The 17,453-nt window shown below is 39.1% G+C and overlaps 1 protein-coding gene across 3 annotated transcripts in view; it reads left to right on the forward strand.

Annotated features, from left to right (window-relative positions):
• GALK2 (galactokinase 2) overlaps positions 1–17,453 on the forward strand; it is a 46,066-nt gene that overhangs the window by 5,762 nt on the left and 22,851 nt on the right. For all 3 annotated transcript variants that reach the window (XM_080350875.1, XM_080350874.1, XM_080350876.1), the window contains exons 4-5: positions 1,844–1,934; positions 4,748–4,894. In XM_080350875.1, the coding sequence (XP_080207001.1) occupies positions 1,844–1,934; positions 4,748–4,894 (238 nt within the window). The remainder of the gene's footprint in view (positions 1–1,843; positions 1,935–4,747; positions 4,895–17,453) is intronic.

Below are 17,453 nucleotides of genomic sequence, written 5' to 3' on the forward strand. Positions count from 1 at the left end.
TAGCTGAGATGAATTAAGAGCTTGCCGCTGCCGAAAAGGTGATGGCTTCTTTTACCCCTAGTCTCCCTGTCTCTGCTTCTACCATCAGTCTGTCCTCTGCCTTTTACCAGCTGTAGTACTGATCTGATCTTAAAGTGTACTATTCGTGCACAATCACTATATTTTCATAGCTACCCTGGTTTCAGTTTGAAATAATGTTTTAAACCATAAACCAAAAATAGGTCTCAGAATACAGCTGTAAGCATCTCTGTTTTGTTGAGACACTATTGCTTAAAAACAAAGCTAAAACATGGCCATAATTTCGTAACAAAGAAATATTTTTCAACACTTAGAATGCTATACCACATAACAAAACCGTTGACAGTATGTCTTTTTTTCTCAGCCTGTTGCATTGGTAGATTTATGCCTTTGGTGAATGCATATATATAGGCCTTTGGCGAAGAAGAACTCACCATAAGCCTCCATAGAATCATTATTTCCTATTTCATTCTTGTTTCGTGAACTGGTAAAATCTGTTCTCTAGCCCTCTTCCACTGTGATAGTTCACATTAACTTTTAGAAACAGCAGGACAGAGAACAGGCTGCAAGGAAAACCACATATGTGTTTCTCATCATAAATCATGCCAGCTGATCAGATACCTTTTATGTTATTTGAGCGAAAACCAGATTCAAAAGTTACAGTCTTTTGAAGTTCCCAACACCTCCCCTTCACATAAGGTCTTTGTAATTGAGAAGTACATGTACAGAGAAGATCTGACATGATACCTCTCAAAATGCCTTCAGAAATACCAGAGGAGGGTAATTATCAATCAGTTTCCATCTCATGCCATAACCTTGGAGAAGGGGCAAGCTTTCCTGACAGTCTTTTGAAACAAAAAGGCTGGGACAGACAATATCACAGTATTTTTAGTTTATGTTTTTCCTTTTTTTAAGTATAGAGTTCTTATATGAAACTGCCTGCCTTCTATAAGGATGATCAAAGGCGAGACTGAAGATTTAGATTTAAAATAAAGTTTGGGCATTTAGGAGTTGGTTTTTCTACAAAATTCAATGTGATAACAAAAAAAATAGACTTAAGGGTTGTGGGCATCTTGCCCATCCCACATTCTGTGTTTGTGTGAGTTACATCTATATGAAACCCGCTGAAAATCAGCACATCACTAACCGACATAGTTTACAGGTACAGACTGGACTAGCGTAAGGACAAAAAAATGCAATTCTCTTAGGAGTTGCAGACTGTCCCCTACTGTCTGATTTCCTGAAAGTGCTTTTATTTCCATTAAACCTAAATACTTCTCTGAGGCCTCTGCATGTCACTCCATGCCCATTCTGACAGCACCTATTTGTAGCATCAGTTTCTTTAGGAACATTCAGGCTTACTATTTTTATTATTTTGAAATGAGGATGGATTAGGAAAACCATTACCAGAATGATCCTGGAGGAAACAGATCAACTACTTTAAACTAAATTATTTTAATTATGTCTTGTAGCATACATAATATTCTAGGTTGGACAGATACAATTATTTAGATTTTCACTTCTCTAAAGAGATTAAGAAAACATGCACATGAGATCGAAGGCACGCTGCCTTAATTAGGGATGCCAAAGGCAGTTTAATTCCTGAATTTATTTAATAAATTCTACAACTTAAGCAAAAATTCTTATGCTCCATTCTAAAGTATCCTTATCTAATTGATTAATAAAGATCTATTAAAACAAACATTCACTGGAAAAATTGACATTGAAAGGGTTTTATTCATCAGCAGGTGGCAGTAATAAGCCACGTTATTTCAAACTAAATTTACTGACAAGTTAAAGCCTCAAGGTTTTTCTGTTTTCACAGGGATTTCAGTACTAATGTTAATAACATTCAGATTAACAAAACCAAACCTCAGTGGCATAACTACTTCCTGTGTGGACTGAAGGGTATTCAGGTAAGCCAAATCCATTTAATTTATGAAACCAATGTAGGAATACAACAAGTGTTTGTGTTCACCCTCAAAATACTTCCCTGCATTCTACAGCTGTTCTTGACATACAAGTTTTTTAATGTTAAAATTTGAAAAGCATATATGAGTGGGTTTGTTTTAAAAATGAGAATAGTGGTCTGCAGATATTCTATGACATAAATTACAATAACAAATAACTGCTTAGTAAAATCATGATCAAACTCATTATCAAAATGGCATTTCTATATTTTTGAAGTTAAAAAGAATGCTTTCCAATGGAATAATCTAATTAAAATGTGCTTTTAAGAAGGTTAGGAGGCTTGTCTGTCAGGACACAAAGACCACATTTTAGTCCTTTTCTTCCTATGAACACATTTTAAAAATCATTGATTTCCATTAGCATTGGAAAACTACAACTTGTGCACAACAACTGAGTGAAGGCAACCCATGCAGTGGGCAAAAGAATGTGTAAAAAGTGAGTAAACAGCACATAGAAAAACAATCCAGTAAGAACAATCATTCATCCCAGTTTTCAGTGTGTAGAATTTGAGAAGGATTTTCAAAATGTACCAAGTTAAAAGTGCAGCTCTGCAGGAAACAGCACACTTACGGTAAAGACAGGAACACTGAACAGACAGACATTTTCCTGTCTGCTCATTTGAGCTTTATCTTCTCCTTTGTGAGCTCATCTGTCTCCAAACTGACTCAAAGAACCAACTACTCATGAAACCAAGTACTAATTGTCAATGTTGTCCTGGGAGCCAGCCTGAACTCACATTTGAGGCTTGTTATAAATCTCACCTGCTGTTTGCAGGTGATTTGTGGCCCTTTGAGGAAAAAAAACATCTCAGCTGATGTCAATCCAGAGATATTTCTGGAAGGGCAGATGGGATGAACAGGGACGGCTGGGTCAGGAACAGGTCACCACAGCCTGCCCAATTGATGGGTAAATGTGCTTTTTAAAGGATAGGCCATGCAGGTCACCCCACAGGACAATCCGATAGATGAGGACTGCAGCCATCAAAGCCTGCCTCAAACCTGCCACCGGGGTCTTCAAAATACAGTATTTGGAACAATCAGTGCCACAAATAGCTCACAATCCACCTGCCCCTGTGTTTAGACCCCAATAAATTACTTACGTTTGCAGTAACATGAATATTTGCAGTTTTGTTTTGCTCGGTAACACAGACGTTTAAATTGCATTGACTGTAGAGATATAGATTAGGTTTCTTTACAATATATCCTTTCTTATATTAAGGCTAGCATGACCAATTGACTTTATTTATTTTGCAGTCTGCTACTGAGGTTTGTTTCCTAAGGAACAAGCTCTCATACTTTAAGGTTAATTTGCAAAGCAGGTTTGCAGACTTTAGCACTGGCAGAAAATAAGCATAAACATTACAGACTTAAAAAACAGTGAAATACAAGTACTCGGAGGGTCCAGCGGGATAATCTGTTTATATTAAGTTGAACATGCTATCCTTTTGGGACAGAACTATTGCAGAACTTGGCAAAGTCCATTTTCATTTTTTGAAACCGAAGTACGTTTTCTATTTAAACATCGCGTGATAAGCTCGCAAGCCTGATTCATGTTCAAGACAATCCAGAAACTGTGGATCAGTTTCTGGTTACTCAAGCATTTTCTGTTTTTAAACAAGCCTGTGTAGTGTTCTTCATGAAGGGGCATGGGCAGCAATAGTATTTTAGGTATGAATTCCCTTGTATTTGTAGAAAGGGAAACTTAAAATAATTTGAAGTGATGGTAGAAGACATTAAAGGAGGCTCTTTGTGTTTGCTGGTCTCTACCATTGGTATTTCTGGTTGAAGCTGTTTCAGGAAAAGTAGTAGAAATCTTCTGAAGGTGGGCATTTCTTTAGGGAAACACTGCTGTTTTTTCTGATTATTGTCGTTGTAGCATAGTTTATTGACATATAAATCTGTATCAGAATGTAGCTATTCATATATCCCCATATACATTCAGTGAAGTACTGCATGTTTATTTCAAACTACCAACAGAGAGAAATTTATGTTAAATAAAAAGACGAAGCAACTAAAGAGTACTTAAAAGACTATGCAGATTTGAGACTTCTGAATTAAATCTATTATCTGTGATATCTCTCATGTATGTAAAATTTTAAACTTTATTCTAAAAATAGCATGACAAAGGCCATCACCGCTGGTACGTCTTTGTGCCTCCTAAAGCACAGTGTCCTTCGAGTGCCATTGTGATTTTCTTGGGGTCAGTCCTGTGGCTGCTTCAGGAGATGGAAGCATCTGGCTTTGAATACAGCTGCATGGCTGCTGGTTCCCCATCAGCATGGTGTGGCTCCCTAATACCACAAGCCAGCATTAGAAGTGAAGCATAAAGTGGACCTTAAGCTCTTCAGGATGCCTGAAGTGAGGAGCTGTGGAGAAAAGGACACAAGTAGGCTATAAAATGATTGGCAGCTTCTGGTACCGTCACGGCGGCAGCTCAGAGCAGAGCCAGCGCTGCAAACCCACCCACGAAGCTCGGTAAATTCACAGGAGTTTAGCCTGTACTGAATTCTGCTTGGGGTACATTTCTGTCAGCTCATATATGTTTTGTGCACAGGAATTGCAGACATACCTTTGGCTGAAGCCCTACCACTGGCTTTGTTCTTAAGGAAAATGAAAATTCTGCTTTATTTTGGAGATACCAGAAGCAGGTCCTTGGTTCCAGCAACTCAGCAGAAAGATTCTCTTTCTAAGTATCAGATAATTGCAAGCCTGAGCCTGTCTGTACTTGAAACTGAGATTGTTTATTTTTTCATTGTTAGGAACATTTTGGTCTTAATAACCCAACTGGAATGAATTGTCTGCTAGATGGAACCATCCCTCCAAGTTCTGGTCTCTCTAGCTCCAGTGCTTTGGTGTGCTGTGCAGGACTCGTGACACTAAAAGCTAATGGAAAAACCCTCTCTAAGGTAATTTACTGTAAAACACAAGAGTGTCAGCAGTAAAATTCTACTTAAAATTAAATATTGTTAATGCCCGTAAACATTAAAAACACGATACAATTGTTTTTGCAAAGAGTTGCTGGATATAAACTGAAGATATTGCACAATTGAGCAAACATCTTTGGCCAAATTTTGGCAGGATTTGAATTTGGCAAGAAAACAGGCTTACATTAAAGCTGAAAAAAGGCACATTATTGTAAGCCTGTATTTTGGCCAACTCTCAGGTCCATGCCTGAACCAGATGTGCTATCTGGAGGCCAGGACCGAGGATATATGTGCTGAAGCATGCGGACCACACCCCCGAGGCCTTTACCCTCTCCCCGAATGACTTTTCGTGGCTTTAACAGCAGAGCATCTGTTGGAGGCCTGTGGAACAATTTCTTGATAAATTATATAATCAGCGCAAAGTAGAGGTAAAATTCTTCCATCTGACTCTCCTTATTCTCTTCGTAGGTTTTTTGGAATGAGCGTATTTACAATCCAAAATGTATTCTTCACTTTTTTAAACAAAAATTAGTCTAAAAACAACCCCCAAGTATGTGACCTGTTAGCAGTACAACTGTTAGTAGAATTTGGCTCACGTAATACAAATTTCTGGAGGAGTCATTGTCCTTGAAGGTGCCATGTGGGAATGAAGTTCTCTCCAGTAAAAATGTCTGGTTAAGTGAAACTAGGATTTTAAATTAAAACATTGTCAGGAAGAGAAAAGAACAGATCCGAGTGTGACTTTATGCGTATTTGTGCCTATTGTTTAAGGCAGACATTCCCAAATTGTGGTACAAAGCCAACTTAAAGTGGTACGTGATGATGGCAGCTGTTAACTACACTTGTATACAAGCACTTATCCGAGTCATGAGGTAAACAAATCCACACAGAAGGGTTTTGCTGATCAGTTGTGACTTGCTTCTTCACGTAGCTGCTGCAATCTGCTCCGCAGTAAGCGCTCATCCCGCACCGCACAGTTCCCAGTGCTCGCTTCAGGAAGGGATGGAGCAGAGTTAAGGCAGAAAGAAGCAGGGTTGGTGGGGCAGGGCGCCTTTTTAATGTGAGAGGATGTGGCCACAGTCGCCGTCGCACTGTGTTGGTGTAATGTGTGGTCAAAAGGTAAGTAAGGGATTGGACACTTACCAGAGGCTCTGGTTTGTGAGGTGAGATGCAGTGCAATGGTAGATAAAAACAAGGAATTGAGGATTCCACTTCAATGAATGACACTTTGCGGTAAGAGGGTTGGAGGTGACAGATGTGCTTTTTCATATATGTGTACCTGGCCTGGCAAAAAGTGTGTGGTTTTTCATAGATGGTCTTATCACATCTCTGATGGTGGTAACCAGTGACCCAAGCTTGGGAATTACTGATCAAAATCACTGGAGTGCATGGGTTCAGAAACTGGTATCTACAAAATCCATAAAACTGAGAGAGGCCAGAAAGCCCAAATTTTACTGGGTTGTAGAAATCCGTATCTGGAAAAGCAGAAGCCAGGTTTTTGTTATTCCAAGAAGCTTTCTTCAGTGAATAAATGACTGTGTGTGTATCTTGAGCTGAGTTCACACATGGCTTGGGAGTACTGGCCAGTGTTATGCCAGACCTGCTCTAAAGAAAGGTGAAAAACTCCATTTGGCATTTTCATAGAAACTTGTGGAGGAAAAGAAGGAAGACAGAGACTCCACTGAGTGTCTTTCCTTCTCATGTGTTCTGTTAAATGAACCCAAAATCTCTTCTGCTTGCTGGTTGGCAAATTTGCTGAAAGTTAATCTTGTGTCTCAAATATAGCTGGACAAACACAGAAGACACTATTGCACGTTTTTGTCAGGAAATGCTGTCTGTAGCCAATATTTTGCACTTATGATGAAAAATGAGCAATTAATGTAGAGATGAGAAATCACTATACGCAACACAGGAGTAGTTAAGAACTTACCCAAGGTTTTGTGTGCTTGCGTAGGCCAAGACACATGGCTGTGGTGGTTAAGACAGAGGATGACAGCTCTGAAGACTGATTACTTTTGTCCAGGCTTTAAGTTTTCCTAAATCTTACAGGACAGTCAAAACAAGTTCAGTGTCCTTGGTTAATTTATGATTTAGCCTTAGAAACTTCTTGTATCTAGCTAAATCCAGATTCTCTGCTGTGCTGAATTTATGCTTAGCCTTGCAGAACCGCCTTGTATAAGGCAGAGCTAGTCTGAGTATAAATTAGAGCAATCTAGGCATGTGAGCCCTCAGAAGTCTAAAACGTGTTCTGGCCACTTCTTTGCAGCTCCTTATGCCTCCGGTGCTAGTGTCAAACAGGATCTGTGCAGGATCCAGTAATGCTGGCTGCGTATCAGCTGGGAGCTCCCCCATGGCAGGGAAATTCTTAGCTGACCAGAAACAGGGGCTTTCCACATCTTTTCTACTAGAAAGCAAAGCAGGATCTTGCGTTTTTAGGGCTCTGGATATTTATGTGTTTGTTTCATTTTAAGGAAGAAATATCACTTTACCCCTTCATCTTTTTTTTTTTTTTCTCAAATGCTTAAGAGTTGCGAAAGTTGTAAATGGTATTATTTACAACTAACAATATCTGGTCATAGTGGTAATTTTATGAGAAAAGATTGACTTTTTGCCCCTCATTAGTGTGATGGACTTTTCAAAATCTTAATATGATGGTCTGTAGCAGCAGAACACAGACACTTTTGGCTTTGGAATCAGATTTGGCTGAACTGTAGGGCGTCTGTAGCCAAAGTTATGAAAAATTGACCTTTTACTGAGTGGAACATTTATCTGTTTTGTTTCTGTGAAACTATTTTTATGAGAATATTTGAGTTATATGTTTTTTCTTCCTGATAAATGTACGCTTAAAATAGTAGCTGTAGAGTAAAAGTTGTTGAAATTTAGAGCTTTTATGAGATAACACTTCCAGTATGATGTTTGGGCCTATGAGATTAAGAGCCAAAAATAACCAAAATGAAAAATATTGTAAAAACATGGCTAGAATTTCATGGTGGCTTACTATAAAAATAGCACTTTTTTGATGTTGAAAACAAGATCAGGAAAAAAAGCAAGCTCTCGCTAATGACTGTGTGTAGAAGTCTGCAACAGGGCATTGTTTCAGTGTGCATACAAGAGGTTTTTTTAAAAACCCATCACACACATACACAATAGTTTAGGGAAAAGAGACAATTCGGCCAGATGTGCAGTGCTAACCAGTTGCAGCAGTGCAATAGCATTCAAATAACAAGACGGAAAATTCAGAACGCGATCTTTAAAAAGAGTCCATTTTTCTCCTCCAAACAGGATACCAGTCAAAGGCTGTGTTGGCATCACTCAGAGAACAGCAATGCTCAGTATTAGCTTTTGATTTTAAAGTGATTTTTATTTTACTGTAACAAAATCAATCTTTTGTACAGCTTTTCATCAGGAGAAGATTCTTTTTGTAAAGGAAATAGAATAATGCTCTAAATTGTCCCAGCTTTGTATTTCATGATAGGAAGTAATGAGTAGAGCAAATCACTTAGTAACTTTTGAGTTACTAGATTGACTTGAAAGATGTGATGATAGTGGTGCTGTCCGGATGTTAATCTTGTGGTACTAAGTTCTGTTCAGCCACCCGGACATTTTTTCTGTTGCTCAAGGCTGGGCAGCTGCGCACAAACTTATTGGGAAAAATAGATCCAAAGTGAACAGGATTTATTTAATTTAATGTGAAATGTTGAGCATAGGAAGTTGAATTATATTTGGCTCTGTCTAGGCTGAGAAAAATCTCAAGTCAGACAGAATGAGAAATAAAGGACCTAAATCTAATCTGTAAAGGCACAGGGTCCGTTGGCTTCAATTTGCTGAAATGTTGGCTCAGATCAATTTGAGTGTGGGATTTCCAAAACATTCAACATTGTCCTGTATTTAAACAGTAACAATACCTGGCAATGCCATTGTTTTCAGTGGGAGGACAGGCCAACTGGAATCCTTTCTACGTTGTTTCTGAAGCCTGTATATAATAAGGAACGGGCTTTAATCAAATACCACTTCCTAACAGTTTTTCTCATGTGCAATAGGGTTTTAATATCTAGCTATCTGGCAAGAAAATCTGTCAGGGTTCATATCGATAGTGTGACTTTGAAATTAATAACATGCTGATAATACTGGTCAGGATTATTTTATAATATTGCTGCATCAAAAATATTTGCTAGATGCATGCTCAGGTTATTTATATGAGAAACTCAAATTGCACGCACACCAAATGGTAGCTAGATACAGTATTTTAAAGTAATGTTAATACTGAGAAATGTTAAAGTTCCTTTCTCCCTGTGGAGTTAAAACTCAGGGTTCTTTAATTTGTTCCGTTTGACTACGTGTGTTTGTAATCAGGGGAAACAGAGGACTTTGGAGCAGTTGGTAATCAAAGGCTGTGATCTCTCATCAACCAAATTGATAACCTTCTATTTGAGCATGTTAGAGGGCAGACGAAGTCAAGCTAAGATTGCTGTGCTTATGAGGACATCCAGATACTATCTTGACAAATATTTTCCCATTTTGGAAAAAAGTAAGCATAATTACCTTGCAAAACGTATATGAAATTTAGCTAATTGGGATTTTGCATGCAAACTGGAAGCAGATGGTAACTTCAGCAATCTATTCCTAGTCAAGACCTCCTATTAAAAAACAGGACATTCCTGCTGGTAAAAATAACCTCAAAATTTGGGCATCATTTTATACCTTAATAAATATCATGCCTTATATTTCAGAAGCTATTTTCGTACATATATACGTATGTACAAAACATGCACAGATTTAAAAAAAATCACTATGTAACTAGACTATAAGTTTGCCGTGAGTGACAGAGAATGTTTTCTTCTTACTGTAAAATACTCATCTTTATCTGTAAATGTTTTTACTCCATTTTTAGGCCTGTATGCTGTAGACGTTCATAGAAAATCTACACTGAATTTGCCATAAAATGACCAACACTATTGTAAAGGGAAGCAGCAGACTGAGTCTGACTTTTCAGATTAAACTGGCCAAAATGTTAATGAATTTGCATTGGGGAACCATAGAGAGTAAATGTACACACAGGACTTTTGGCTCAATAGATATTTAAACACTCCAGTTAGTTACATTTGCATGCTGAAGACTTTTGGAGCACTGAAAATAGGAGTCTTAAAATAACTCATATTAATGACGGTATTTTCTTCACGGAGCTTCTCGTCATGAACAATAAAACTTAAAATGGGAAGAAAATTGGGTTTTTTTATCTTGAAGATTAGCTATCTCTACTCCTGCATTGTTATATATAGAACATCTAGCACATTTAACTTTGGCCAGAATGAACTTCCATAAAACCACTGAGGCAGATACAATCCAATACTATGATTTTATAGAGAAGGTTGCTTTATTTTGGCTGCTGTCATTCTGGATTTGTATATATCAAGTTTCTGGGTAATGTAGGGTGAGCTGTTCCAAAAAACTACTAAGCAACACTAATTCTGTTTTACTAACAAATATTTGCCTGTCTCCTGCTCACTAATTGTCTTACTCTTTTAAGGGGTTTAATCTTACACAAGTTTACTTCTCTAAAAGTCTATGTGAGATTGAAAGGGATTGATCACTGCTATGGAACATATTGGCAGTGACAGTTATATAGGGACAAATTCTGTCACAGTTTACATACTGTCCAGACCCATTGCAGGAGTGAAAATCAGAGCAGCTGGCCCTTGGCCTCTTTGTGAGCAAAGGGACTATTAAAAGTGAAACTCCCTTATCTGTTCTCACTCAGTTAATTCTTTAGGTCTCTATTTTTAGGAAATTTTTTATAAGTAAGTGGTAGTGATCATCTGCTCACTTTCATTATTCCTTGGATACCTTTGTACATTTAGGCCTTTGTGTTCATTATCAATAACGTCAAACTGAGAGAAAATAAAATAAATGATGGGGCGACAGACTCAAATGAGCCGTATTGGATGGTATCAGGGTATATATAGCCAAATCTAATACAATGTTGAATTGAGCCTGGAAACAGTCAGAAAAAATAATCTTTCAGCAGTTCTTCAACATTTTTGAAAGACCAGAAATACTCAGTTGAAAATCAAACCCTGGATTTTAGGTGTTTCATATTGAAAGTAAGTAAGCAAGAAGAGAAAAATACATACCAGTGAAAAGTGTCATTTTACTGAAAGGCCACTTCTTCTATTAAAAATCCCAAACAAGGTAACATGATGCAGAGCTATTGATAAGTTCTTATTACAAAAAAATCTCTCCATCTAGAGTAACTACACATAAGGCAACTAATAATTAAAAATCACAACCCTTCTTTGTCAGGCTAAATTATATCTCCACTAATATGATTTCCCAGATTAGACTTTGTGCATGCTGGATAGGAAATCTTGTGGCTCAAAGATAAAACAGCTTTAAGTGGTAGTAATTTCTGTCTTTGTAACCCAAGATTGACTTGCTCCTTATCAGGGAGAACTTTAAATTCTTTCAAACAAAAAGCAGAGGTAGTTAGTAGAGCTCCTAGATCAAAGGCCAGCCTTGCTCTGCACATGGGGGCCAGTTGCCTGGTAGACAAGCCGGTGAGCGCTGCCTCCTGCAATAGAATACATTCTGAGCAGACTTCAGAATTAAGCTTCAGAAAAAGAACAGCCTGAAAAAATACATTTTGTACATCGTCACGTTTAGATTTTTCCAAACGCTGCAACTAAAGTTGTCTAAAACCTGAGAGTTTCGGTTTTAAATCATCAAGAGACAGCAGCTTCCTTAAATAGATTATTACTTCACATACCTTTCTGAATGCTTAATTGCTTATTAGGTGAGCGAGTGAATTGTATGCGCTGAGATTCTACTCCTAATGATGCTGCTTTGTATTGTTTTAACTATGTTTAACTATCTCATTTGATATGTTGTATCTTTTTTGTTGTTGAAAACGTTACATTTAATATTTCATGTAACTCACGGATAGCAAACATCTCCCGTGGAAGCACAGCCAGCCTGGCATGTGTACTTGCCAACAGATATAAAAGCACTGGTTGTGTTTGTATGTATCGTATCGGGTCTGGCATTCAAAAGCTGCAATATTTAATGTTTCTTGATCACCAGGGAGACTTCAAGGTTTAACTCACCTACCAGCTGCTACTACTGTCGTGTTATGCTCATCCCTCTCCCTTGCTCAGAGGCTGAACAGATCAGTTGTACAAAATAGCTCCGGGTATTGCTAGACTTTAGATATTTAAGTTTCCATCCCAACTTCCCTACTTACTATAGCTCATCCTGACAGACCTCACAACACTGAGCATAAGGGAAAGGTTTTCTGCAGCCCCGCCACCGCAAAGCTGGTTTAAACAAAGGGACTTTGCACTGGAGCAGCTGATGTGGTCACACAGACTCTCCTGTTGACTATAGCGTCAGGACAGTGACCTCAGTGAAATAGGTGGAATAGTAGTGAGATTGCATTACCATATGGTTATATCAACACTAATTAACACAAATTTTATGTGGTTTATTTGCCACATAAAAGTAGCAAAAGAAATGTTTTCTTAGGTGGTCTTAAGAAAAGCTATACTGCTGCCGCTTGCCTTGCTCACCAACCAACATAGTTAAACTAGAAAAGATTCAGGAAAGAGCCAAATGGGTGATCAAAAGGACAGAATGAGGTCCCCCAAAATAAGCTAGAACTCTTTGAAAAAATGCACTTAAAGGAGGAAGCGATAGAGGTCCATAAAATGACAAATGTAATGGATGGAGTGGATAGGAATCAATTGCTCTTTGCCCCTCACATTGTAAGAGCCACAAGGTATTAAATTAAGTTAGTCAGGTGCATGTTAATAATCAAAGAAAGGAGATAGTTCTTTACCTGCCAGGTTGTAGAAGTCCTTTTTACTGGATGTTCTACATGCTTTGAATAAGTTAAAAGGGAGTCTGAACAAGTTCATCTATAAGAAATCCATTGTTGGTTTCTAAATGTGCAGAGTTCACATTCAGCTCAGGAAGCTCTTTATCAAAAAATAATGTTTTGGGGAAATACCTGTACTTGCCCTTTGGTCCATATTAAGAGGCCACTTTCAGGTTTGGTTTGACCCACAAAGGCTGTTTTTTTGTCAATATATTCTGTATTTTTATTCCAACCCGAGTCTTTGAATGAATTTTAGCTAGCTGACAGCCCGTTACTTACTCACGGGCATTACGTGCACTTCCATTCTTGGCTAGGTTTTTTGGCTTGTTTTTTTTGGTTTGGTTTGGTTTCTTGGGGGGGGGGGGGGGGGTGTTTTTGGGGGGGTGGCAAGATCAAAAGAAACATCTAATGTTTAAGCTTTACTTTTTTAATTACTACATTAAAGATCTCACTTTACTTGTTTAATAGCATAGACGACAGCTTAGGACTTACTGTCCACAGGAGAGTTATTATTCACAACTGATGAGCTGGTCCAGCCAGCCCGGTTGGAACAACTTTCTGGAACAATAATACAGAAATTCAGAGGGCAGTAGCGTATCATATGGGGATCACAGAACAGTTGGGAGAAGGAAATCTTTGATTCATAGAATTAAGTAATTTTGTTCTAGAGTCATAATGCTACTGTTCAGACCCATTTTTACTTCAATTTTAGTATCTTCTTGTTCCACTTTTCATTACCACCATCTTAAAAAGGTGTTAAACCGACCGTGCAAAGGTTTGCCTGAGACCATATTCTTTAGAGAAATGAGCCACAATACTGGAATAGGGATGTTTTTGAATTCTCATTTCAGCTTTGTGACTGATTCACATGACTTTGAACAAATCATGCAAATATCTGTGCTGTCTCTAAGCTGAAGATAACAGCAGCCTTATAGGAATGCTTTTAAAGTAAAGTACGTAAAATTCTATGAAGACTTAAATTATGATTTATTAGTGTTTTTGAAATACTGCTTTAGGGATGGAAAAACCATGCTAATGGGTCTTGGGTGCATAGAACTAGTCATGTTTCGTGGTTGGCTTGAAGTGCTCTCTTGTACGGATCAAAATACATGAGACGGAAGCGTAGTCTGTGTGCACACGGGGTTTATCCATTCTGCGTGTTTCTCATGGTGCTTCCTGAAGAACAAATGCCCACTTTCACCTGGTTCTACAGGAACGCCTGTTGGGACTCTTGGGGAACTCAGTAGGGATGACATAGTTTATTTTAGATGTATAACATTTGTGCTTTGAGCCCTACTGAGGAGTGGCTGCCCCCTCTGACCTGCCTGCCTGGCAGGTGATGCTGTGGGAAGCCTGGGGGGTGGTCCCCCAAATGTGGCTGTGAGGATGCTCTGAGTCACTGCTCTGCAGGAACTGCAGTGCAGCCGGGAGGAGGAGGTGATGAGTGCCCAGGTATCGTTCAGATATACATTTGAGATGTGGCCAAACTGTACAGTGAAATCTGGGATCTGATCTGAGAAGCTCTGGATTTTTACAGGTGGGACATACACTACAGAGAGACTTAAATAACGGATGATTCAAACACTCCCTGCCCTAAAAAAGCTTCCGAGTGTTTCAAGTTGAATCAGAGTAAGGCATTGCCTTGAAATAGGCAAGTTATTTGATTTTATTACATAGTTCTAGCAAATATTTTCCTTAGAGATATTTTCTGTAGAAGCAAAAATGTGTTTTTTGCAGTTTATAGTAATGACATCACACATATTTATAGCATTATCATCTAAGAATCCCAAGTAGCAATAACCAGTTACAAAGAGGGGAAGATACTCCTATTTTATTGAGGAAATGGAGCTATGATGAATTAAAGGGACTTTCCCTGAATCACAAGTATCTTCATGTGGAGCTAGAAATTGAGTTCAGACCTCCTGACATTTGGTTCACTGTTTCACTCATATGACCATCCTTTTCCAGTATCACATATGTACACAAGGCTCCGCAGTTTAGTCTTCACATTAGTTTCCGATGCTACAATTTAGTTCCTCTGAACTTTGCCCTTTCACTCGTTTTAGCAAAAAAGCAAACATTTGCCCATTTGTCTCAATAGTAAGTAGAAACTGCTTTCTATACAGATGACAATTTCCTCTCCATTCACATGCTTCTCATCCTAGTATTAGAAGGCCAGCCTGTGTCAGCAAGGGCCTGTTTAAATTAGAAACCAAATAATGTTTCAGAGATGCCTTGGGCTGTCTTGTGGAGAGGGTTCTTCTCAACCCTTGCCAGTTACTACTTGGTGGTCCTGCCAATCCTCGCCGAGTTTCAAAACACAAGTTGCTCAAGCTGGAACAGCGCTGTTAGCCCAGCACACGCAGCTGGACGGCTGGTGAGCTGGGACGGAGCAAGGCCCAACGCTTAACCAGGCACAATTCACCAGACTGTGTAAAGGGACAGGGGAGTGGCACTGTCCTAATTGTTAACATTCCTCCTCGGCAAGACTTCTCCTGATATTTATTTAATAAGCACAGGCTCATAAAGTCTAAAAGATTTAAGCAATCAAGTGGCAGCTGATGTGTATGTGGAGACGACATGCAGCCAGACTAAGTGAAGGGTGAAATGCTTAATTACTGGCTCTACAAAGCTTTATCTAGCAATTGCAGATGAAATACTACCTCAGGCAGCTGTGCCCAGGAGCGGAACATACATTGTGAGTACCTCAGGAGCTGTACTTCAGGCCAGGTTTGCGCAGCACAGCTCCTATTTAAGTGTGCATGACCAGTGTGCTGGCGTGGTCTTTCCAGCCAGCACGGACAAGTTTCTGTTGCTGCCAGTGAGTCATATTAATGACCTCCAGCCTGATGTCTCCTGCCAGTGGCTACCAAAATCAGGGATGTGACATTGCTCTGCTCTCAGAGGGGTGAAAGGCAGGTTCAGCAGAACTGGCTGAAACATGCCAGCGTTTCCACATCCCAGCAACAGATGTTTGTAAATAGGCACGCCTTCACATGTAGAAAGGAGCGAGCATCTAGAGACTACTGTGTGTGGAGATCTTTCTGTTCTGTGGAGCTGTGGCTGAGTATTTTAGCATTAAATAGGGAAAAAAGTATCATTGCATTCATTAGAATTTGGAGCAGAGACACGTGGTGACTGGATGTTAAGCTTTTATTGGTGGGATGAAGAGGTTTAAAGTTCAAACTGGTAATGGGGCTGCTCGGTGGGGACGTGAGACACGGCAGGAAAAATTCATTTTGATGAACCTGATCTTCAGCAAAAGTCAGGCACTAGGAGATAGCTTTTGTTAAAAAGAAAGAACAGCAAAATGTGTGATGTTCCTATACTTCCTCAAGAAAAATGAAAGAAGCATTATCTCTACTTCAGCTCATCTTTAAAATACGCAAAGGAAAAGCAGTGCAGAAAAGCTTTTGCTTATTGCACTTTCTATGTTGTCTCATTAATGGTCTCTTTCTTCTGAGTGGTCATTTATTTGATTGAAAGAGATCCAGCCTCTGTAGTTTTAGAGTAGCTTTGTTAATGTTCTTTTGAAAACTTCTGCTTATCAGCCTAAGGCTTATTGGCTGTAACTGCGTTGTGAGCTGAGTAAATTCATGTTAGTGCATTTGCAAACTGTTCAGCCTGATTACATTGATCTAAGCACCAATTTTACAGCTTTGTCCGTGGTGCCATTACAGAAGTGGAGAGAGCAAGCCGGCAGGCACCCTGCACATACCTCTCTTAGCACCGTGATTTACTGCCTCTGTCTGCTGCCTTTTACAGCTGTGTGCTGGCTAATGTCCCTGCCCTACTGGTCAGCCTGCTTCAGTCCTGTGATGCTGCCTCTTTAGCGTGGAATCTGCGTTTGCCACTGGACTGAAAAACGGACAGCGGCTTTTAGACATTTTTTAAAGAGAACATAAGTTATTTTCCCATCTTCTGTGTGATTACCTCGTGCTTAGAAAAACAAACTGGTTGGGGTCGTGGTAGGTGGACACAGAAGGTTTCCTTTTGACCTACTTCTTTTTGACTAGTCTGTGTTCTTTGACCATTCTCCAAGGCCTCTCTTGTGTTTTGTTTTGACTTGGCCTGATGGTTGAAAGCTTTACTGTAAATTATTATTTTTGACAGTTATGATAGCGATATTCACCCTCCCACAGTATCCTCTGACCTGCTGGTATCAGAATGCACAGAGATATGCCTAAAATGTCACAAAGGAATGCCAATCACACATAGTTATCAATTAGTTCAGATAAATAATGTAAGCAGAGCACAATATCTCAAGCAGAAATGACAAGCAGCACTGATTAGAGTATTTACAATGAAAAAGGGTTTCTGAGTTAGGTTCAATGCCTGATTTCTGATTACAGAGTCAGTGTGTTAAAACAGGATAAAGTAACAACTTGCCATTTTTCCGTAAGCCACCAAGATGCCTGTATAGATGGATTCAGCTAATAAATCAACAAAATGTTGGCTATTGGGATGGAGGAGTGTGAGATGAATAGGGAAGGTGGGAGGAGAAGAGTTAAGTGTCTAAACAAGGATACCCTGAAAACCATCTGGCCATGGTGAGTCCAGCAGAGGCCAAGTAATTAGTGCTGTTTTGCTTCAGAATAAAAGGAAAAAGGGGCCATTTGGCATCTTGGTTGATACCAGCTTATACTACTTGGTGTATGAGCGACCATGGTT

This window comes from Nesoenas mayeri (genome assembly GCF_963082525.1).
Source record: "Nesoenas mayeri genome assembly, chromosome: 11".
In the NCBI taxonomy this organism is placed as follows: domain Eukaryota; kingdom Metazoa; phylum Chordata; class Aves; order Columbiformes; family Columbidae; genus Nesoenas; species Nesoenas mayeri.